General features: G+C 39.3%; 1 protein-coding gene across 1 annotated transcript in view; it reads left to right on the top strand.

The window, feature by feature from the left end:
• LOC139693294 (calcitonin gene-related peptide type 1 receptor-like) overlaps positions 1-25,350 on the top strand; it is a gene marked incomplete at its 5' end in the record, with an annotated part of 88,679 nt that overhangs the window by 40,306 nt on the left and 23,023 nt on the right. Inside the window, one exon of the mRNA XM_071591407.1 lies at positions 22,833-23,092. Coding sequence (XP_071447508.1) covers positions 22,833-23,092 — 260 coding nt within the window. The remainder of the gene's footprint in view (positions 1-22,832; positions 23,093-25,350) is intronic.

Below are 25,350 nucleotides of genomic sequence, written 5' to 3'. Positions count from 1 at the left end.
TTAGGGATACGAGAAAGTGAGAGAGGAGGAGAGACAAGGCTGACACACGAATTTCAAATTCAGATGAAAATATTCTCTCTTAAGTAATCCGCCAAGGGTACTTGAACTTTTACAAATAAACACCTACCTATTGTCATATATGCAGATGGGTTTGTGCCACGAAGAGATCCTCGATCACGCCAACTTTTAGGGCCAATCGGAACGTGTAATTTCTCAAACTCACTCATATTCATCATTATCATTCATGAATATTCAAAATTACTCTGAACCTTATTATATCTGATATGAGCCAGATGTATGGAAATGTTTTTAGGTCCATCCCAGGAAAAAGGGCCTTTAAAGAAATTCGCGAAATGTGGATCGTTTATTTCGTCCAAGGTCATTACAGTCAAGAGGTTTTTAATTGATGGGTGTTGAGTTAAACTGAAGGATTTTCTTCCTAATACATACCCCAAACGGGATCCCAGCTGTCTTTTTCCATTTATTCTCCGGTTCGTCGATCGTGCTGATAACATTCCGGAGCCGTTGTCTAATGACCCCGGAGGAGGGCTAAAATTGAATCCCATGCCGAGGTTCTTGGTCCGGATTTTTTTTCATTTTCACTCCTACGCCAAAAACGCGACACGCGGAAGTTCTCACGTTCCATCTCTCCCCTTTAATCATCATTGTCTGCCTTTCTCCTTTTTTCCCTTTCCCTTCGCCTCTCAGTCTTCCTCCCCATTCACTGGCCGATTGACCTTGGGAGTAAAAAGGGTAAGCTGGGCGAGAAACTCGGATTTAATTACCTCCCGTTTCCCATCCTCGGCGCGACAGGAGAGAGAGGCGGGGAGAAAAAATGCAGAGCGCCCGCCAAGCATGGGAAACTGGTGGCTGTCGGTGAAGTGAGGTCCCGAGCAAAAAGAGGGAAGTCCGTTCCCCAGCGCCTCCCGTTCCTTCCCGCCCTAAGCCCCTGTCCCTCTTCGCCCCTCCTCCTCCCCCGCCCTTCCCGGCTCATCCGGGATCACGTCGTCCTTCCAATGTCGGCCCCGGAAACAAACTGACACGCAAACCTCAGAATCGCCTTACTACCGACGAAGGTATGCTTCACATGATTTTGTTATGGTTTCATCATCCCGAGATCCCGGTGCGAATCCCGGTGGTGGCAGTGGAATTTTTCACGGATATCCCAATATTTGATGCCACGTGGAGAGAACTTAAGGTGAATCTCTCCGTTCGTTAAATTGTGGGCCCCTCGGTGCACTTTGTGAAAGGCACGCTAATGCCGACACCTGGTCCATTTATACCTTTCTCACTTTCCCATGATATCCCTTCAGCTCTACTTGAATGGCCACAAGCATCACTAATAGCACAAATGAATTCGGCTGTCTTTCACCCGCCTCAATATCTACTGCTGCTGGCTGACAAAGTTCATGAAATTCGAAATTTGATTTTGGTGAAACGCAGATTTTGGTGTTTTCATTATTCGTCTTTGGGGTGGGCGAGCTATCAAATAAAAATTATAATAATACTATACTCAATCAAATTTTAACTCACGAGAATAGAAATGTGTATTTTTGATTTCGAGGCGCATAACTCGGTTAAAGTGTCCGGAAGCGTGATGGATGATACGCCTCTTGGGTGTTGTCTTGTCATCATTGACGTATTTGTTGCAATTAGCCAACCTACTCACAGTAAAGGCAATATTATGTATTTATTCATTTTGTAGAGAAGACTGAGAGAGCAGGATTCTATGTCCGAAGCACTCACAATGACTATTCTTCGCACCCGAATTCAAACTTTTTCAAAGCGATACTTTATAAATTTGAAGAAGTTGGTGGAGTATAATATCCCGAAATGGTACGTGTACTCGCCGTATAGGTTACCTGAATAAAATGAAAGAGTAAGCATTGTCAAATTCCAAGAAACTGCGGTAGATGCCGCAACAGTAACTTTTAACGTAGTCATCCGCTAATAATAATAATAATAATAAACAATTTTTATTGCTCTGGGAGAAAAGTCCCTTGCAGCAAAATACATGTTACATGAGGTTTTGAAACCTATGGAGTGAAACAGGTTTACATAATGCATAGAAAAGGTAATTAAACAAGTCACAAAACATAATTTAACGTCAGTTGAACGAAACATATAGTACAATACATATATACAAATACAAAGAACAGAAGTTAAACATTTAGCCTGATAGAACAGTAATAAGGTCATTTTGGTAGTGCGGTAGACAGACATTCAAACATTTTATCGTTGAATTGGGATGTGTTCCTGGATAATTTTACTTTATTAGGCAAAGAGTTCCATAGTTTACAGGATGAAATACTGAATGACTTTTCATATATAGCCGTGCGGTATTTGGGAAGGTGGAATGTTTTTGTAATGCGGGTTGATCTCTTTGTCGTAAGTGAATTGAATATAAAATTTTCATATAAATATGAAGGGGTTTTAGAATTCAGAACTTTAAATAATTGTGAGGCCTTTTGAAGCATTCTCCTCTGTTCGAGTTTTAGCCAATTCAACATTTTATAGTAAGGAGTCTCCGCCGGCTAAGGAACTCGCTAACCATTCCTTGCCTCAAAAATCGAAGCATAATGATGGGGGGCCGGTCTGAGTCACTACGAGTTTTCACACGATTGACGTAATTTATGTCCGATGTATCCACTGGAACTCCTATTGCCAGGCCTATCTGATATGATGATAGCACTAAGTATTTCACCTTCTTTGATTGGAACCCCCTGGATCTCAACTACATTTCTCTAGGTTTCTAAAGAGAACTGAAGTGTCGTGATCTATAGTCTCGATTCCTAAAGCATATGCCTCGATTGCCAATATGAATTTCAATGCAACAATTTCATAGTGTGAAAATAATTCACCTTAACCGGGATTCGAACCCACAATGTCTGGCCGAGTACTTTAGCCAGTTAAACTTTCGAGGCGTTCTCTTAAGCCCTGACATTTTGGGGGCTGTAAAGGCATCGAGGGATCCGGGTTCGAATCCCTGTGAAGGCGAATTATTTTTAAACTCTGAAATTGTTGAATTGAAATTAACATAAGCGGATGACTCCGTTAAAAGTTACTATTACGGCATCTCCCGCAGTTTCTTGGGATGTCTCAAAGGTAAAAACAGCCTAGGTGTTTAGCAGCTTACTTTAACTTCGTGCACTGTGGCGCGCAGCACACGAATGCGAATGCCTGTGGAATTCTATGCACGGTGTTCCGTCAAATCTTGTTCCTTTAAAGCCCCCCAAAAAAAATCAGAGTTTAATTGGACGCCTCGATAGCTTAACTGGCTTAAGCACTCGGTCGGACATCAAGTGATCAGGGTTCGAATCCCAGTCAAGGCGAATGATTTTAACACTCTGAAATTGTCGCATTGAGTAAACCTCTGCGTTTCATTTACAGATATACGGGATGTGGAATGGCGTATAAGGTGCACAGAAAGATGCGGGCAAAGTAAAACAGCGTGAGCCACACTGATAACGGGGGTCATGATGATGACGACAGGATTTCTGAGCAAAGAACAAATACTCTGATGCGGAGCGTGGCTTTGTTTTATCTCGAAGCTTGGTCCGTGGGGGGGGGGGGATGAGCGTAGATTGGAGGATTAGGAGGAATGGGGACGAAGAGTTATGGATAAAATAAGCTGAGCGCACCGGAAAACCAAAGTAATGTTTTGCATGCAGGGGAGGGGGATTCTAAGAAGGCATAAAAATGAACGAGGGGAGTAGTTAAGGTGAGGTGGGGCTAGATTTTAGCAGATGATAAAAAGGAGAAATTCGCATAAGCGTGCGAAGGAAAAGCAAAGAATGGAAATTGAAAAAAAACGCGGGAGGCTGCAGAAAGTTAAAGGAGCAATAGGATGTTATATTGTGATGGGAAAAGGCATTTTGGTTGTTTGGAAGTGGTATAAAAGTTCGCATCGATGTACCAGGGTAACACAAAATTTCAAGGTCACACTGATTGGTATCCTACGTGTAATGGAACATTTTAAGCGCAAAATTTTCTCCTGAGGTAGTGGTTAATTTAATGTATATCTTCATTGTTTTCAATCATAACTTTCAAATCCTCGCGGTATTTTCTCTGTATCCAATCTGCATAAAATATTAATCCCAGAATAATGTCGTTACTTTAGGGATCCACAATTTTCAAATTACTAAGAGTAGCAATATAATGAATATTACGTCAGTGCATGAATTAATTACAAATCAGATAATCTTGTGCATCATCACTAACTATGAGTTATTAATAAAACATCGATTGCTAATGATAACTAATTATTACTGAAGCTACTCCCCTCACGTGTGCAACAAGTAGCCATACGGTGAATATAATAACAATGGAGTTATTGAGAGACATAAACAGTAAGATGGTAAATAAATGGAGCAAGTTAAATTTTAGCATGAAAAATGTGGTATATAACAAAATGAAACTGTAACTATGCGTGCATGTGCGCTGTTTAACTCGCGTTGACATAGCCCTAGAACACGTCTCTATACTTCCGCTTCTCAAAATACACTGGATGAATAAAACGACCTCAAACCTGCGAATTGCATGTTAAGGGGGAATTTTACTTCCACATGCCTCTAGTACTGCTACTGTAGGTGTTTTGTTAGTGGTCTACAAGCATGCGTGCATTAGTTAACAGCCTAACCTCGTACATTACAATGAACAGCTGTAATTGTAAGAAAATCATGTGCCCCGTTGCATAGGAATGTTTCTATTTCTACATGAACAGAAAAAAAGGAAGAAAGATTTTAATATGCATGGTAAGCGAGTATTTAAATGGAGATGAAATTCTCAGTGCGGTCCATCTGTTGTCGCCCGGGTCGTACGCCGAGTCCGCGGGTCATAACTCGCAGTCACTACAGCCATAAAGTTCAAAGCATAAGCGGACCGCGAGTGTGGGTACGTATTCGTAAGCATTCAAGGAAAAGCAGTGTAGGCAGGGCGCTAGCTAAATGGAGAATGCAAAATTGGGGGGACATTGGAGAGCTGACGCTATTTTTTTTACCTTCTTCCCTTCATCCCCCCTCACCCGTGAAAGCCCCGCAGTTTGATGATGAATTGAGAGCTTCGCGTTGTACTTTAAGGGCACTCGGACGTAACTCCTGTCCTTATGAACTGTGGGAATTGGCTTAATACGTGTCTGTTCGGTGGGCTTCAAGCCTCAAAACTTTTAAATTCTCCCTTCTGAAGAAATACATCCTACGCATGACCTCAGATACTAGTTAAATGGTTTTGCAAATCGGCCTTCTTCTTTATTTGTGTACATTTTATTTACAATTCTAGTGGAATTCTTATCGCCTGTCCCATTCAAGTTGTTCTTCAAAAACTTTAATTGTCAGCAATAACGCATTGAAAATTACTCGTTGTATCTATGAAAAAAAATTAGAATATTGACGTAAAATTATTTTTCCCGCTGTGATGTACATAATCTCGCCAGGAAGAAAATGGGCGTGCTTAATAGTCATTCTGAAACGAATTAAGTAATAATTTACTAGCTACCTAATTACAACCTCATTTGTTACATCCACCCCAACTAACTTTATAACATTTTCAACTCTGAAAATATGATTGTATAACATAATGCATCCTCCGTGGTCTGAGCGCGGGTGATTAGAATTTGGAAAAGCTTTTAAATTAATGCCTACATTAGTCAGTCAAATATATATATATATATATATATATATATATATATATATATATATATATATATATATATATATATACATTTAAAATAATTAACGTTATTCATATCTGGCATTTTCTGGATGAATACCCAAAAATATATCATTCCCTGGTTCAATAGAAGTCAATGTCTCTCAAGTATTTTATCATTTGATAATCCTTCATTCCAAATGCACGTGATTGCTAAACTTGTATGCTCTTGTCACTCAAAGATAAGAAAAAGTTTAAGGAAAGATTAATTCCATTATATATTATACTTCCTCTGTTCTACTGCTAAAATAATAGTTATGTTTTCTGGAGAAAATCAAAATTCCGAAGCAGCTTGTTTGCTTGACTTCAACGTCTGACGTGTTGATTAATTAAAAAATCTATGGGCCTGAGTGATGTCTTTTCATAATGTAGACGGCAATTAATGGAGGTACTTAGAATCCCTATGTCCTTCTCGTGAGCCCATACCATTTTGACCAGACGACTAATGGCCAAACGAAAAGTTTTGTCGGGTCTTGAATCCGTTTCCGAGGGTAGGTGTTGTCGTTTTCGGCTCAGATCCCATATATTGGGCTTTCTTTTCCTATTAACTATGGCATCAACTGGTGCATTACCTTATAACGTGAGTGCTAAAAACAAATTAAAATATGGGGACACAATTTTGTCTTTGCCTGAAGTTCGTTGGATAACCGAGTGTTTTTTTCTTTACGATACAATCAATCTGATAATTGTTGAAGTTACCAGAACAAATTCCATCGATTCCATGGCTGTTTAATGTATATTTAATTTTTAAAAATTACCGCAATTTATGGGATAAGTCAGACCACGAAGGAAGTCAAGCGGGTAAATTTATGTATCAGTTTTTAGAAGGTGACGGAGATACATCAATTGATGAACTATGAAGTTTGAAGGGATTGACAGGTGACGGATTAGACTGGAGGTTTAGCATAGAAGGTAGTTGGACTATTTTTTCCCGGATAGACAGACTGACGGGCGACGGTTTTTCTGCCTGAGCTTGGGGGAAAGGAGTATTCAGGAAAGGCGGGAGGCCGATGGCAGTTGGCTCTCAGCCTTTGCGAAGTGCGGATTGTTCGTTTGCGAAACCTCTATAGCATGGCCTCGTTACACTCCGTCATAAAACGGTTTTTGGAAAAGCGCTACGATATCACATTTTGCGTGAAACTGGGCAAAGCCGGGATAAAGACTCATAGCATTCTCAAGGCAGCTTATGATGATAACGCCATGGGTAGATCGGGTGTTATTGAGTGACGCAGGTTGTTCCGGGAGGGTAGAGAAAATGTTAAAGACGCCGAACGTTCAGGACGCCCTTCGACCTCAAAAAGAGACGTAAGTCTTGCAATATTTGAGGCGTTGTAGGATAGGGATCGCAGATGTATGTTCGCATGGTTTTTCATGAACTTGGAATTCTTAAAAGTGATGTACATCGACTTGTGACCGAAAGCATGGGCATAAGAAAAGTATGTGCATAGTTGATGCCTATTGCTAGTGCTCTCGGGTGAACAAAAGGAAACTCGCACGCGAATCTGTCAAGAGCTTCACACCCATCGAAGTGAGGGCTCAAATTTTTTAGATAATGCCCCACCAGCCTTACTCCTCTTCCCCCACCGCACATTAGTGCTGAAAGGACATCACACGACTCGGTGGAAGCGTTACAACGGGTCGTGACGAGGGAGCTTAGACGCATCCCGGGCGTTGCCTTCCAGAAGGCGTACGAGGAGAGGGAAACAGCAGCGATGTGTGGACACGCAAGGGTGCCACTTCGAAGACTTCTGAGTGAATGTATCAAATTCGGCAATAAATTATTAGTAATCGACTCAGTCCCACTACTTTTGGGACAGACCTTGTAAGCCAGTAGATTTAAAACCATTGTTAATCACAGGTAATGAATTTAATCTTATCCTTTGAGATTATCTCAATATATATTATTTGAGATGATCTCAATATCATCTGCTCAGCGGGAATGTTAAATGTTAAACCAATTTACTGGCTCAAAAATGTGCCGCCCATATATGTATTTTATAAAAACCTCAAATTTCGTGAGAAATCCACTTTTATTAACATTTATAATTCTATGTTGATAAAAATAAATGGTATTAATAGGTATCTTGCCTTAGCGTCACGATTCTTTTCAAAATATGCAAACTGAGAGTCATCATCATGGATGATTTTTTTTCATTCCCTTACCCTGTACCCTTCGTCTGACCTTGCTCTTTAGGGTAACATTTCCATTCAGCGTGTCATATCACGCCAACCAGTCCCAGAGAGCCTTCGTGGAGCGCCATTCGGGAAGCGCGCCAACGCATGAAATCGACTGAGTGCTTGGAAGTCGTCATAAAAAAAATACGGCGAGTAATGCGGAAATCTTTTCCTCATCGTCGTGCATCTATAAAAATTATAAAATGTGGCTTGACTTCGAACTGGCTTGGAATGCCGAAACAGAAGGAGAATACGTAATCCTCTTTGTCAGACGTCGATGCAAACGAATCTTTTGAATCTTTTTATTTTTCTAAAGGATACATACATGCATGCATAGCCAGGCCAAAAAAAGACTATCCCGTCCCTAAATCCTGATTAATAAACATCGCTAAATTTCTACTTTCCTCCCAAAGTAACGGGAGAAAAAGTTTGCGTTTTTTTCTTTCGAGTCCTGTGTTCCACCACCGGCGATTCAGTAAAAATATCCACGGGAGCGGAATGACTGCAAGTGAATATATTATATTTCTCTTCACCGCAGCTCAGGGCTTCTATCGTTCCGTCCCAATTTTTTCCACGGACTCGGAATATTCTCCTGAAAAAAAGAGAGATGGAGAAAGAGAAGCACCATCCACCGAAGGAGTCTTTTGTTCTTTTAACAATGGCCTTCTGGATTGCGCATTTGGGTGTGCGCTCTTTTAATGGGAGCACGGAGGGCGTCATTGCCTTTGTTATCCTTCTTCTCCACGCCCCTCTTTCATTCATTTGAGATCCCACGCGGTCTCGTCTGGAAATAATGGGGGAGGGCCAGAGAGAGGCGAGTTCTCTCGTTCGGCGATTCGAAATCGAACTGATGACTAATAATGCGAGTTATTATGAAGGATATACTTTGGCGCTTAACATTGCGAACGTTATAAAAATATTCCGTAGTATTTTAGATGTCTTCTAAATATTTTATGGCCGTTAAGTGCTCCGTGAATCCTTTCTCAGCCTGTGATAGGCGTCGAAATGTTGAAGATAGTGATACGAGTGATACTTGTTTTTGCACAACATCAATTTTTTCTAGCACAAAAACTGATTTGGGACGACCTTCGCGACTTTCGTCGCTGAGCAAACGACGGCCACGATTATTCCATTTAGACCATTGTTAGACCATTGTTTCCCAGTGGCAAAGAATGGGGCTTCATTGCCAAAAGTGGAAGTAAGTTGATCGATGCAATCCTGTCTCGATAATCCACGTCGAAAGTCGTAAAAAATCATCGCACAAAAGTGTTCACGAGTTCACTCTATTTTTTTGCTGAGACAAAATTTTCGAGTCACTGTAATGAACACAAGTTATGATCAAATGACAAAATATTCTGAAGAAAGTTAGCGTTAGAAGGGTCAAACTTTCAGATGGAAACGTCAGATGGCGCCTTGAGCACGTCGTGTTGTCAAGGCTATGATTATGTATAGCAACCGTCGTAGATGGGAGTAGGTTATATGAGCGAGGATGGGCTGGCACGTTGGACGGAATGGGGGGAAGAAGTATGCGGAATCAAAGAATACGTACCTCATTTTAATGCGGAATATCAGGTTGTTTTTTTGGAAAATATGACTTGGAGCGGTGGCAAATGTAAATAAATACCTAAATATATTAGTGTGAATTCGTTTATTAATTTGTGCTTTCATTCCAAGATTGATTATGTACATTGTAATTTTTCCTTATTACTTTAAGAACTTACCTACGTTACGTTAAGTACTTACGTAGAAGTACTTACTTACTTACTTAAAGGACTTTTTACTTACCTGCGTGAATTATGTTTTAGCCCACAAATATGCTCCTTGATCTTTTTCATCGGATCATTTGTTCTATTTCCAAAAATCTATATCCCGAACGGATTTTTACTGTTCAAAGTTGATTCCAATCGATCCATGGCATCTTTTTCTCGGATAGAGACTGTCCAAGGAAACTTTTCTCTGATGAAAAACAGCTTGAATGTTTAATATGTTAAGGTTTAAATAATATGTTCTTCGAAAAACAATTAGGGAGAGAACACGACGGGTTGGATGAAAATTTTCAACGACTGGTGATCAGATGTTTTCGATATTCGCTGAAACTAGTCTTGTGCTCGAAACAAATTTTACTTTGGAGGAATTCGTTTCTTTTAAAATGAAACTTGCGTGCCTTATGCGATGCCATTTCTTCAAGTTATGGCCTCCTTTAGGAGAATGGTTCAACATTTTTTCAGCCATCAACGCGTCCTAAAACCTAATCTGACTTTTACTTTCTTTGCGCACAGTCGTAATTGACATCCGCTTTCGCTAAAGGCTAAAAATAACCCGCTTTTGTGCTTTTGCCATATCCATATGGCGCGCTGTTTTTGCGAAACACTCCCGTCTGCCCATTAGTTTGAGTATTCAACACTCCGCATGTGACGATAGGTACATAATCCGGCCACTTCTCCTGAAAGACGGTTTTTAATATCATCCGGGCTCAAAGGCCTTTAAAATGGGAGACGTTTTTTCAGAGGAAATAAGGTTATTTGAATCACTTTCCCTTTCCTTTTTCCTAATTTGAACGGTCTGCCACGTTTCTATCTGAACACTTCGAGTGGCATTTTTCTCGTTTAATAAATTAACTTTAATTTCCGAGCGCCAGAGGAATAATTTTTGTGTCGAAAAATGGTTACTTTTTGAATTTCCTCGAAGGTATGTATTGCTATTTCGTATGAAGGCTTCCCATAAATTTGGAAATGCGAGTTCCTATCCACCATTGTTCCAAATAATGGGGGAAAAACTACCCCGTAAGATAAATTCCCGGACAACATATATATATAGAGTTTGCACGGTGCCGTTAAATATTAAAGTTTAGTTGCTGATGGATATAAATTTCCCTTCGGTCCTATAACTCAGACAAATTCACAAAAAAATTATTGTTCTTACCCACTGATATATTGCCGTGTTTGTTTTAGAGCGTCGGTACAAAAGGTTTCCTCTGTGTTCGGCCATTTAAAGGTCATGAAACCCTGTTCAATTATTTAATAGTGCCCTCTCTCCCTTCCTCTTGGCACAAGGGACTCTAGAACATGGAAAACGCCCATTCACGACCCCGCCCTCTCGTTGCCGTGACCATTTAAATACTCCCCAGCGAGTGCTTAAATTATTCCCATTATTTTGTGGGACACGGAACGGGGTGAAGCGGCGGCATTGTTGGATTTTCGGAGGGTAAGAGAATGGCGTGATGGAATCTATCTCGCAGGCAGCGAGAAGAGAGCAGCTTCTGTCCTCCGCTAATCCCTTTCCAAGGTAGAAGTTTGTAACTCCTTTTCATTCAAATACGGAGAGCGTAAGAATCTATGAAAGAGCTTTGTAAACGATTCGTAAAGTCGTATCATGGTCCATCAAAGGCTTTTAGGATGCCTACGGAGCGTGAAAAATAATTCATGTGAAGCTTTTAACTTTTTTTGAATAAGAGATTTTATATGAAACTCTGGTAATTTTCAACGGGTCTGACCATAAGAAAAGTAAGTAGGATCTCATTGATTTTCGGTGTCATGTGCATGTAGAGGATTTATTCTGACCGCTTATTCACATCAATTCCTAGAAATTCATTTATTTGTTTTATTTATTTATCGACTTAATTGGGTGTGGTGGAGACTTATAGTCACTTCTTCCCCCTAACCCCTACATTAAAGACATAACATTGAAGACAATTACATGCAACCAAGCCCTAGATGGAGGAAAATTCACCTAGGTGGGAATCGACCCCGCGACCTCGGGGTTGGTAGCTGCGAACGTTATCCCCCGCCGCCACCAGGGCAAACCAATCTAGGAAAATAATCTAAGCGAGGGCTGTAATAATGTTAGCAAAAATTCCCTTTCTCTCGAAGGAGATGTTCGCTCTTCATAAAGCAGATGTTGTTCCTGTTCAAATTATTTGCCATCGATCTATTCTCATTAATTTCGGACTGTGGCCAATCATCGTACTGTCATTCTCGATTTTTGGTGTCTGCCGGGAACTTCCGTCTTTATTTTTTATCGAGCTTTTCTGTCTCAGACTTTATTTACCGTTTCTGCCAATGCTTCTTACGTCGGTCGGCATCCTCTCGTTCGTCGCTTTTGTTTACCTGTTTAGGCAAAATCAAATGGCATTGTTAAGTATTGAGTGCGATTTTGGAGTCACTTTCCTCTCCGTCAGACGAATCCAGCAAGTTTTGTTGGGCCGTATCTACGAAAAATGGTGTTCTCCTTATACCACTCTGAATTTACTCTCCTCAATAATCTGTCTGATTCGCCAGAATGTGTCGTGAATCGATTCCATTGCTCCTATGTGGTTAGTCCTCTTCACGTCGGCAGTCCTCTCCATGTGCATGTTTTTTACAAAATTTGGGCATGAAACTTCGTGCGCAGTCCAACCAAGGATTACGATCATCCATTGAAAATGAAAACAAGTAGGTAGGAAAAAGGCAAAGCTAAACATTAAAATAGGAGGGCAAAAACTAGAGCAGGTAGAACAGTTTAAGTATCTTGAAAGTGTTTTGGACCAACACGGTCAAAGTAGTAGGGACTTAAGGAGAAGAATTGCGCTTGGCAAAGAGGCTTTCACAAGGAGGAGGGAGTTGATGACGGGGACGTTGAGTAAGGATGTTAAGAAAAGACTCGTAAAAACTTTGATATGGAGCGTAGCTATGTACGGAGCGGAAACGTGGTCATTGAAGCAGGAGGATAGACGTAGACTGGAGGCTTTTGAAATGTGGGTGTGGAGAAGAATGGAGAAGGTGAAATGGACAGAGAAGAAAACAAATGAGGAAGTACTTGGTATGGTGGGCGAAGAGAGAGGTTTGTTGGGTGAAATCCTACGGAGGCAGGACAAATGGATGAAGAGGGTATTGATGGGCAGTGGGATGTAATTAAGGGGAGAATGTTAGGCAAACGAGGAAAGGGAAGGAACAGGATAGGGATGTTGGACGGGATGAAGGGAGGAAGAAAGTACTCAGAGATGAGGAGGAACCTGATGTAGATTAGGTTGATGGATTTTGTTTTGTCAGGATTAATAAAATGTTTGTTTGTAGTTGTGTCCATCAGAAAAACTTACCTTAACCGGTATATTACCTTATAATAATAATAGTATATATATAGTAGTCAAGTGTTATAGTGCATCTAAAATGTACCCGTTTGTAGGCATTTATTGATACACCTAGTGGTAGATTTGCAATTTTTCTGACAGATTAAACTTTGAAATAATTTCGTTTTCATTCATATTTTCATTAACATAATTTAGTCATTAATTTATTTCCAAAAGTAAATTACTTAGGCATTTACATTTACTTCAAAATTGCTTTTTTGGAGAAACATACCTATAAGAAAGAAGCAGGAAAATGAAGATGAGATTTTCTGTCATTTTTTCCGTCTCAGTGATGGTCGCATGATTTAAGCATTGCAGAGGAAAACGGTTAATGGAGGGATAAGTTTCATTTTAAAAATATGACTTTTAAATGTTGTAAAGTGTTTACGATGATGTAATTTATGTCCCCTGGATTTCACCATAAACTAAGATACAAGTTCCTTCATTCACTTAAACAAAACTGCTGTCCAAATTAAGGTCCATAATCTGACTCTTAGCTCCAAAACTTTACTTGCACTTTTAACCCCATTTGCGTGGCATGGTGCCCTTCATACAGAATTCACAATCGACAAAGTTTCTGACGGCGCAAACCAAATTTTTTTTCCAAAGCTAAATTGAGTTTGGAAGAGCACTAGCATAAACAATGACCGGGTTACCACCCGAATGGCAATACGCCTTGCAAATGGCTTAAGGAATGGGATTTGAGTTATGAGGGTTAGCTGACGTTACGGGCCGATGAATTTAGAAAGACCCATTGGAGTCCAATTAACTCCCGGAACTCAGGAAATGAAATAATTATGACTGCTGTGATTCTATATGTGGATGAACTCTTTTGCAGATAATCTGCGTAATACCACACTAACCAACTCTAGGACATGAGGCATGTAATATTAAGGTGCTAGTCACACATGCATACATACGCACTGAAATTATATTTATGTATCAGTGCATACATATGCACTGATACATAAATAAGAATGTATTTTTGTACATTAATATTAACACAAATACAATCTCACACACATACATACAATGCATATCTATCCACATAATGAAACAATTGGTCTTTATGAGTTTATATTTGCATTTTTTTATTGATATAAACATTTAGGAGTCCTTAAATGTGTCGATTGATGATATAACGAGCACTTGAGTCTGTAAATGTTGGAGCCTATGTCATCCTGGTGGTGTAATCTGCAAATGAAGTGTATGGCCATAATGATTCCCTTAAGGCTACAAGCAAGTTCGGATGTTGTATAACTTTCTAGAAGACTTTATCTTGCCCGTTCTCGTCATGTCTTTCTTCATAAATAACCCTCCTAAATAGTGAAAATACTTTTTTGAGATGGTTTATCACAAAGTTTGCTTTTTACTCTCATTAAATATTCAATCACAAGAATAGAGCGAAAGAATGATAAGCCAAAAATATCCCAGAGACGTACAACCTGTCATTTGTGCTTGTTATTTTATGAGCCTCTAAAAAATATTCATTGCTACTTCAGTTATAAAATTACTTTTGTGTAATACTTCTCCGCACCACTACAAGTCACTAAACTAATATTATATTCCAATCCGTCATATTTTTCACGCGAGGCTTCATTCACTCTTTGTCTCACTAGATGAGAAATCCTGTTGAGATCTGTGACTTCACTAAGGGCTTGCCTTAAATGTGAGCAAACCGTTCACAATTAAAAACTCTTCGAGACTTAAGTTTAAAGTTAACGTAAAGTTAAGGTTCACGATTTAAAACTCTTCGCAAAGCACTCCTTTTCCTCCGAAAAGCCTTCAAGTGCATTTAATATTTCGGCCATTTCAAAATCTCCTCTGGCCACGAAGGTCCAACTTAGTCGTTTGAAATGACCCCCACCTTGGAGAGTTAACAATCAACCCTCCTACGAACATTGAATCTGGTTGTCTTGCGTATGTTAACTCCGCGTTCAGCGCGTCGACTGGGTGCTGACACGGAGTAAACCCACCTCCACATTCCCGCCTCTCCCCTTGCGCACGGCCAAAGCAAACGTTTGTTGACGGAACTCAACGCCAGCAAAGGTCCACCAAGTGAAATAGGCACACTGCCTCCCGGTGATATTATTCATATGATGGGATCTCCTCTTTCTGGAAGGAAATGTGCGATTTATCCTTGAATATATCGCCGAGAACGTTTACCACTTTAAGTGTCAAGCATTTTTCTTTATAAATTTTTTAGCCGGGGAGAGGTATTCTCAGAATATCTCCATGGAGAATATTGAAAGCGGACTAGAATGTTGCCATGAGCGTAATTATTTACCGTTCACCTAAGTTTTTCCTTTAAGTTGATAAATAAGATTATTTTTCGAAGAGTTTTCTTTCTGTTAATGTGGGGGGTGTTTTAATCATGCCACATGAGACAATGGTTAGATTATGATAATAATTCTTGTATAAAAACTTTATCCTCTACTTGGCAGCTGTTCACTGATCAATGTGATCATATAGATGTTAGTTTGCTGATTTAAATCAATTGCCTTTGACACAATTTCAATGATTGAGTTTTAATCATATTTCAATTTAACTACGGCGGCCAAAGCGCAGGTCAGCTGGAAACCATTTTGCAGCAGATTCTTCCTGGCTCATGCATAAAAGCAAATCATTTAATTTTTTAAGTAGATGGGTGCAAAATGCCCTATTTAAAGCACTACGTAACAATCGAAGAGCGGTTTAACCTTTTTAAGCTACAAGTGAGACGACTTTCATTATTTTTCCATGTTGGCTAGCAAGAAAATTAGCTCGAGTGATTTAAAAAGTTGTAAGGACTCTTCCATTTCCTATCGTTATGAGCTACCATTTAAGCGTATTCATTCGTACTTAAGAAGGATTCTCAGACAGGAAACTTAGGGGAATGTCTCTCGAGGAGACGGGAGAGTGCGATTTTTTCTCTGTTTAAAGCAAGAAATACTCATTATTCTCCTTGTACTTCACGCGGGAGTTATTAGATTTTATTTTAAAACATTCGCAAGAATTATAATGAGGTATCACTTCTTGTTAAGATGATTAAAGTTACATTAAGGAAATAACAACATTTTCGCAATAAATTTCCATAACTGAGCGATAATGGCAAGCATGTGAAGAAACAGAAGCATAACAATTTTTCATGGTGTAATTCTTGATAGTGTAATAAATGAATCTTGGATCGATAGTGTGGAAAAATGGACCATCTCTTTCAAATTCATATCAAACTATGAGGCTGTAGGTATGATTCTGTGCTAAATTCTAATTTCATTTATGTCGATAATTCACCTCGAAGGACAATGTTTGATCGATATGTTTAAACCCTTGGAAAATTGAAAAAGTTAACTTTCTTCCATTACGTTCATCTTTACCATGAGCTCAGTTTATCGCGAGCGTTTATCAAGTAATATCTCCAACTCCAGTAAGCATACGTATAGTGCCTGCACACTTGGCAGACAGTTGTGAAGTTGTATCCCCTATCTTCCCCGCTTCCCAGCACTCATTTTTCGCCGGAACGTGCAATCGGTTCGGGTAAAATCGATGGTTGAGTCGTATTCCCAATAATCCTTCTTTTATCGAGTAAAATCTGATCCCAAGTCTTTGCTGAGGGTTTGGGAATTCTGGGAATGTGCGGCGATGGTGCAGAAATATATTTACCCCGTCGTGTTTACGAGCCGGTGAACCGTGAGTTTGAATCGAACAGATTGCTTTTGAGTATTGAAAAAAAACAAGTTGTGGGAAGAACAATTATGAGTGGTGAAAAGTTGGCGAGCAAGAAGGGGCATAACCTCCCCGCACAACTGAGAATGGGCGAAATATTTGCATAGTGAATGCAGACGGTGATAGTATTGAACGAGTGGATTGTTCCGTGAAAGTTGGTAATAGAGAGTGAACTCCATAGGGAACGACAGCAGGAAGGCTGTTATTCCTGCGTCAAGTGAGTAAAAAAATGAACTGTTTTCTAAAACAGCTAATTTAACGTCTTAAAGCATATCCCTCATCACATAATCGTATGGAAATCTCTGGAGTATGTCAGCATGAGAGCAAATTTTACGTTAATTCGGTGGTAATGGTTTACTTCAGGAGTATTTGGTAAAAAATGGGAAGAGTTAAGGTAAGGGATGAGCGGTTTGTGATAATATTTGATCACGATTAACCGGTAATTGACAGTCAGAAAATAAAGTATGGTTTGCTGGTTAAAACGAATTGAGACATTTAATGAGAGTTTAATCATCAATAATATAATCCTAGCCTTCATGGATGATCAAAACTGTTGTCCAAAACCAATTTCCAAAATTAAATAGACTTGAAAAATACATATGGACATAATACCGGAATGCGCCTTCATTACAAAAACCGCTCAAGAGAGTATGGCAAGTTAGAATTGGCGGGTATAAATTTTTCCTCAGTGAAACATTGAAAATGAGCACCAGTGATGATTAACTATTTAATTTTCCATCATTTACTTCTCTTACAAACGCTGACTTGCGCGCATTTCTTATCGATAAAAAAGGCTTTAATTTCTTCATTGCGTGTCATATTGAGCGTTTATTTTAAAAATAACGACCTAAAATAGGTTTGCTTTTGCAGTTTTTCAATGTCAACAAAACATTATGAATAAAAAAAATGGCCTATGTGCTTTTCGGAGATAATTTCATAACAAAAATCATTTGACCCAAAAATTATCTACTACATTCGCGTTCGGTGGTGTAGTTATCGTAAAAAATGAATGCGTGCATTTTAATTAGATTATAATTTTTCTTCGGAAGGTGCGTGGATAATGATTTTCAATGTTATTCACATTAGAATCAAATAGTTTTGGTACAACTTTTTCAAGTCTACCTGTTTTCATAGAACAACGATTGGACTATAAATTAAATATAAATAAATGAATTGAGATGGAAGGTGAGACCCAAAATTATCTTAGATGAATAATGTTAAAGAAAGTAATACGACATGAGCTAATTGAAGTCTCAGGAACAGAAGTACATGCATGAAAATAATTTGTTGAAAGAGACGAAAGGAGAATGCAATGATATGGAAGTATGTGCGAAAGCAGCAATTATTTTTTCTTATTTTCGCAACCAAATTTAGGCTTACTTTTCACATGGACGACTCCCAGAGACTTCAAAACTGATACGCTTAAAACTATCTTGGAACCTTTAGAATTTTCAGTAATATGTATCTAATTCAAGTCCGTCAATTTGGGCCCTGGAAGTTAAGAAAATGTGCAAACTTTATCCGAAGTGGTATCAGCACCAAGCCAAATAAATATTTCGTACAATTTTGATACTGATCTTAGCGCAAACTTCACTCAGTCATGAAGCAATGCGGATGAAATGAATCCATTGGAATTCAAACATAATTATTCGTTTCAATTTAAAAATGTGGGCACTTTATCCTCATGTCCCATGGTGAAATGAGCTTTATTCATCAGAGCCTTTTGAATAAAGATTTTCTGAAATTGACGGATAGATCCTTATTACTTCCGGTGAAAATGTCTTAATGTGGCCACTGAACTGGCAAAACCATCGATTTGCTCTGTGTTACCATTCATCTAATCCAGAGATTTTCTCTTCCGAGGGATGAAGACATTTCCTTAATCCCTTATGAGATCCTTAGCAAATGGATGAATGTCTGCTGAGTGATCAAAGAAAATGCCAATTTAACTCCTTCAGCTCATCACATTGATAAATAGCAGGTTAATTAAGGCATAATTCGCATTTGAGATTCGTTTAAGCGTATAGTTTCCTTTCTGCGATTGAGGAAACGAAAGTTATCTGGAGTATACTATATTATGAATCGAGGGGAGGCTGAAGTAAGGGCATAAAACCCAATTGCTAAATGGCAATTGTAATATTAATAGAAATGAGCTCTTACGGCTAGTAATATATTATAAATGTGAAACTCCAATAGCCGTAAACAGTTTACCTTTCTAAACAAAGTAAAAATGAAATTAGTTTATTATATTAAATTATTATATTATAATTATTTATTATATATATATTATAATTGTTTATTATATTAAATTATTATATTAAATTCTTTTTTACCTTTTACCCCTTTTACCTACCTCATTATCCTTTTTTACCTTTTACCCCTTCTTGACTTGTGGCGCTAGCCAACTAACTTCATTTTTACTTTGTTTAGAAAGGCAATTGTAAGACAATATTTCACGGCTGAGCAAAAGTTCACTATTTAAAAATATTCATTTCAGACGTCAAGCACTTGACGTCTGCGGACATCAATGGATATATTTACTCTGAAGAAACATAGCTCTAGAGATATAAATTTTCTGTCTTTTCTGTGGTGTGCAATCATATTTTTATTGATTTCTTCACTCGCGAAATCTATTTATAGCAAACACTAAAAAAATTGGAAGTTGATGGAAAAATATTAATACTTACACACAATGAGCCATTGAATCCAGGTCTTCCTTATATTACGTGGTAAACCTTAAAACCTTATTCATTTTATATTTACCTCATTTTACAGGTTTTCTGAAAGTTCATACTTGATTAACCTTTATCAGCATAATTTTGTGCTTCGAAATCAATTAAATGATGTTGATTTTTAATACCGCAAATCGTGATAACATTATGTGACTCCTCAAAGTTTCAGACCAGTTTCTACGCTAAATCTCTGGCTCTCGCACCATACTCATCGTAGATTCACCATTACTATTCACTATACTATCCACAAAATTTAGCATTCTGGTTGTGTGTATGATCCCGATCCGAGCGTTGCATGCGAATGCAGTCCTAATGCTCCAATAATCTCGCGTGTCATCATTAATATGCAGCTTATGTCATATGTAAGTGTAGCACGCTCGAGAAGCTATTTGCACGTATTCAAATCGACCAGCCCGCAACTGAGTCAATCTGCTAGCAAGGAGTCGCGAGCGAAAGACGAGTCATATTAGTATGGCTATAGTATCACGGACAGAAATTATCTCCTCTCTCACAATCAACAATTTTCTCGCCTCTTCACCATATCCTGACGTTGCCAAGAGCTACTTCAGCGTTCCAATTTCACTCTAGATCTCTCTGCGCCACGTAGAATATTTTGTCTCTGCAGAGAGAATAAACTTTATATACAAGTGGATGATAAACACTGATCTGTTATGAAAGTGATGTACTCTGTGATGTACCTGGGAAAAATCTAGACTCTTGAGTACCCTGCAACCCACCGGTAGGGTGTGTGGCAGGGGGTGAATACACACAATACTAATTTTGACCCAAGTATGACCGCAAATCGTCGGACAGTGTTATTCTGGTCCCTTATCGTTCAAGGTCATTAAATTGTTGCGCAGCAACGAAACCTAGGTCGTAATAAAAGTACTCTACGTGGAAAATCAATGCGTCTTCCTTCACCAAAGAAAGAGTAGGTCGGGGATAAATGTAATTTTGCAAGGCAGGCATTTTGAACACGGTTCACGACGGTACGGGTAGATACTCTCCATCCACCGGATAAACTAATTAAAGAAGAACTATGCCGTATTCAAAAAAGTCGATCGCCACACAAATCTTTAAATACTCAATACGACAAAAATCAAGCGAGAGAGGATCGCCGAAAAAATAAATAAATAAGGAATAAATAAATGAAAAAATGACGTGTCACCATGTCTCCGTGCCACGACTTTGTGACTCCTGAACAAGCTAGTGGACTCCACGTTGGCTCTCTCCGCCAATAAACATTCCATCCGCGGTTCCCTTCCCTCCCATTCCGCCTCCCTCCCCACACGACCTTTAGCAAGCGTCGTAAGTCTTCCCTCGCCAACGTATCCTCGTGACTTTTTGCTCCACACGCCAATGCCTTCCCTCCACTTGAAGCCCATCGAGCGACCGTTCCCTCCCAATCCTGCAAAGAAGGAATATACGGACTAGATGAAGAATTGATGCACACAAAACAAGCAATTTCCAGCATTATGAGGTTTTAAAAAAATATTATCACGTCACTCTAAACTCCTTAATATATACTATTGCTCGACTAGGTAGACTATCGTGACTTTCATGGAAGGTTGAAAAATGGCGACGAAAACATCCATTCGCGTTCAAATCAAACAAGAAACTTTTGCCACAAACTTATGGCATTTTATTTTGATGTGGATCTCTGTAAATGGACTCCAACGAATTTTAATCGTACCGAAATATTCCGGAAGACTCCGATATTTACACAACAGAGTCGGGTTGAAAAGGCTTCTTATCCGTTTCATTGGCACTCGTAGTGGAGAGTATAAATATTTATCTCCAAAAATGTAAATATTCTCTCGATTTTAAACTTAATGTATTCGGTCTTTGATAAAAATTTCCTTATTTCCCGTATTCCTTGGGATATTTTACAATGAAAAAAACCCTTTTCATTTCGGCGTCACCATACGTTGTCAATATTGCCTTTGGTATTATGTGCATAGAGTCAATGCATTACGGAGGGCGTTTCCTTTCGGGACTATATATATATATACATATATATATATATATATATATATATATATATATATATATATATATATAGTCTCAACATACATGTAGTCATATGTGAATATATATAAATATATATGTACGGGATTCCTCAATGCAGTTGAATCTGAAGAATTTTAAAAAGCCTATAAAATTCCACGTATTTGGTTCAGTTAATCTTCATAGAATCTTCATAGAAAAGAGAATGTTGCTCGCCGATGGCTCTTTACAACTTTCGTTCCGAGACGAATCCCACATTTCGGTAACGGGCCAACTGCTCTCAATTATGCCCAACGGCGTTCACTCCGCCGCGAAGCAACCTCTCAGTCTAATACGCGCGAAACAAAACAAGGGCCGAGATGCGAAAGCCTTGTTCGTTTTTGAGCTCTGAAAAAACTCCGTAATCTGCTGGTGCTCCTCCCCGCGGCTGCTGCCTTCGTTTCCGCCCCTCATTTCGACCACCGATGCGAGCCGACCTTCAGACGCCGATAAATTGTTCGCTCATCCGAAAGGAATGCGCGTTTCATTATCCGGCATCGGTCGTGGTTCAGATTGTTTGTAGGAGGCCCCTGTCGATTGAGATGTTCAGCATGGGAAACGAAATTTAATGAAATGCAGCACCTGATGCTTCAAATTTTAAGAATCCTTATATGCTTGATTTCAAATTACTTTTGTTCCCGTTGATAGAGTATGATTAATAAATCCCTTCCTCTTGAGGATGGGAGGCGTTGTAGCCCTAGCTTTTAAGGCATTTAACTCTTTACCAAATTTACTCGTCTAACTAAATCGAGGATGTGAAATTTAGCGGAAACTGCAGGCGACATAGGGAAAGGAAGTTGCTCCACTGGTCTGAAGGCATGAGCTTCACGCGTCTTTGAACTTCTTACGAGGTGGACTCCATTGTCGCCTATCCAACTAAACCTTACACATATGTACATTTGTTTATAATCATTCCTTCATCACCTCCTCATAGCTGTAATATATTTTACGTCCTCAGAACTTGATTGGATAAATTCATGTGTACTAACGTATGTATATATATATATATATATATATATATATATATATATATATATATATATATATATATGATTTCGCTGAACACGGAAGTGTTGAATAAAAAACTTGGACAGTAATAAACAATATAAGAACACATAAAAAGAAGAACACTCACACGTCATTTCTTAATAATTTCGACGGAATTTAGCTCCGTCTTCCTCGGAAGAAACAGAAGTACTGACTTACTCAGTACTTCTCTATTGTTTTGCTGTCCAATTGTTTATTGCTGTACAAGTTTTATATATATATATATATATATATATATATATATATATATATATATATATATCCTTGTTTATAAGCTGATATTTAAATATTTCCCTTCTTCAACCCTTCCAACGCAGTTGCTGGATCAATGAGACCCGCTTCGTGTGGGTGCTTTCGGGTCCCGTCTGCGCGTCAATGATTGCCAACCTGGTTTTCCTGGTGAACATAGTGCGCCTGCTGCTGACCAAGCTGAAGGACCAGCCGCTGGGGATGGCTCAGGCGCCCTCGCCTCCGCCCGCCCGCTCCGGGAGGAGCCGCAAGAGGCGCGGGAAGGGCTGCGTCTCCTCCCGGAGAAGCCGCGACCCCGACTGTTACGACGACCGCGCCGATACCAACGGTGAGCCCCCCTCCCCCCAACACACTCACTCGCACTTCCCCAGGGGGGACGAAAAACACAGCATTTGTTTTGGAGATTCTTGGTTGTCTTCTTAAGCCGATTCTACATGAGGCCACTTCGGAGTTAGACAAACTGTCTATCGGTAAACTAGTGCTGTGTCTTGAAGAAGAGAAACGAAGTTTAACTGGGGCCGTAAAATCAGCGCACGATGGGTACCACGCGGTCTCACAGACGAAAGCAAACAAAACTCCTCTTATTCCGCCGATCTTGTGCCTTGAGATTTTTATTTTATTCCTCAACTCAAGGGACACCTCAAGGGTAATCATTACACCTCGAACTATGAGGTCGATGCAGTTGTTAAGTCCTCGGTAAGAGAGAAAAATAAAAGTTAACTCACGTTGACATAGCACTAGAACACGTCTCCATATTTTCCCTTCTCAAAACACACTAGATGATTGTAACGACCTCAAACCTGCGCATGCGTGTTGAGGGGGAATATTACTTCCTTTTGCCACGAGGAGTGCTTCTGAAGGTTGTTTCATTTGTGGTGTACAAGCATGTGTGCATTAGTTTTCAGCCTACCCTGGTACAGTCAAAACACGTCAACTACCTCGGTACCAAAGTGTTAAGATTCCTGAGTGAATATTGATTGAGAGTTATTATCTCGTTCTAGTGGAATGAGCCCTTTGCATCCGTTTGAATTGAGGCGTGAATTTCCCTCCCAACCTTTATTCCTTTTCTATTCAACATATATCAGGGTTCTACGCTAACACTTTAAAAATGTGATCTCAGACATGGAGCACTCCCTATTGACTTTCAAGAGCTAAGTTGAGAAAGACGTCATGGAATTTTGTTATCATATTTTGATTTCACACTAATGAAGGGAGGAAAATTTCGATGCATATGCCTACTCTTTCAAACACCGAAGACGAGTGAGGAAAACAGAAGGGAGACACACACATACACAAATCGGAAAATTGAAGGTTTGGGTAAAAAAGTAAATGAGCCGCCACTTTAGAAAATATAGTTTTTAAACCGTGAGCGCATTAAAATCTAGGATTGTATGAGGGCATTATTGCGTCTCTTCGAAGGGAAAGAGAGGGGGCGAAATTGCCCAAATTTTCTTACCGTGTACCTCCAGTTTTACGAAAGCCGGAGGTGGGTGAATGCGAGAGGGAATACGCTGACGAGGTCCTGGGAACACGACCGCAACGGATAAATACTCCGTGTGCAGTCATTCTCGACGCAGACGTGTAACGGATAAAGCTCTAGAGACTGAAGGCTGACTGCAGCTTTAGTTTCAATGACCTTGTATTGGAAGCATCGTGACCCCAGACAGAGTCTTCCTATGGCTGGTGCCGTTCAGGCGGACCCTGAGTTTTTACAATTTTTTTCTACCTTGTTCCCTGGGGACTGGGGACAAATGAACACTCTTTCCCTCGCTTTTCCAGTTTCTCATCCTGTTTTTCCTCCTGAAAACTTTCCCCTTAACTTTCCCTTCCACTCTGGTCGATCTAATTGGACCACTTCTACACAATGCGGTGGGATAAAAACTCGGGGAAAACCAAGACAAGTTTACGGAAATCCGGAAAAGTCGGAGGAATACATTTGAATACAATTAAGTTTTTTCAGTATTATTCTCATGAAAAAATATGAAAGGTTTACGATTCCAAATTGGTTCCTTGGAAATAGAGTGAGGCAAAGTTGCGCCAGTAACTTCTTGCTTTTGAATCTCGCTATAGAGTGATGCTTCGAACTATTCGGTAATCCACTGACTCGGAATGTCAAGGCGGGTGGAATTGGCAGTTTCAAATGAGACGCACTTATGTGGATCCCATTAGAACTGCCCATTGGAACTTCTCAAAAGTCTAGGAAAAAATGTTGTGTCGCATTGGTAATTTCATACCTCACTCGGTCTTCTCTACGTCCATTTCAACTGTTTGCTGCTCTGAGCTGAGGGTTTTTCGCGTAGTTTCATTTTTAAAATGTCTTTTAAAATATTACTTTAAAAAGTTGATATGACATATTAGTTAATAATCAGGTTACCTTTTCGGAAGTAGTCTCTATAGATAAATTAAATAGTTTGATTATTACATCTAACTATCGGTATTCGAAATAAATAACTTTCTGATTCCTCGTGAGTTTACATTATACTATATACGAGTATCTATACATACACACACATATATATATATATATATATATCTATAATAGTATTATTATATATAATATATGTATAATATCATATTATATACATG

Source organism: Hetaerina americana, unplaced genomic scaffold (genome assembly GCF_022747635.1).
Source record: "Hetaerina americana unplaced genomic scaffold, ioHetAmer1.1.p SCAF_46, whole genome shotgun sequence".
Taxonomy (NCBI): Eukaryota; Metazoa; Arthropoda; class Insecta; order Odonata; family Calopterygidae; genus Hetaerina; species Hetaerina americana.
Note: the sequence above shows the minus strand (reverse complement) of the source record. Positions and strands in the feature narration are given on the sequence as shown.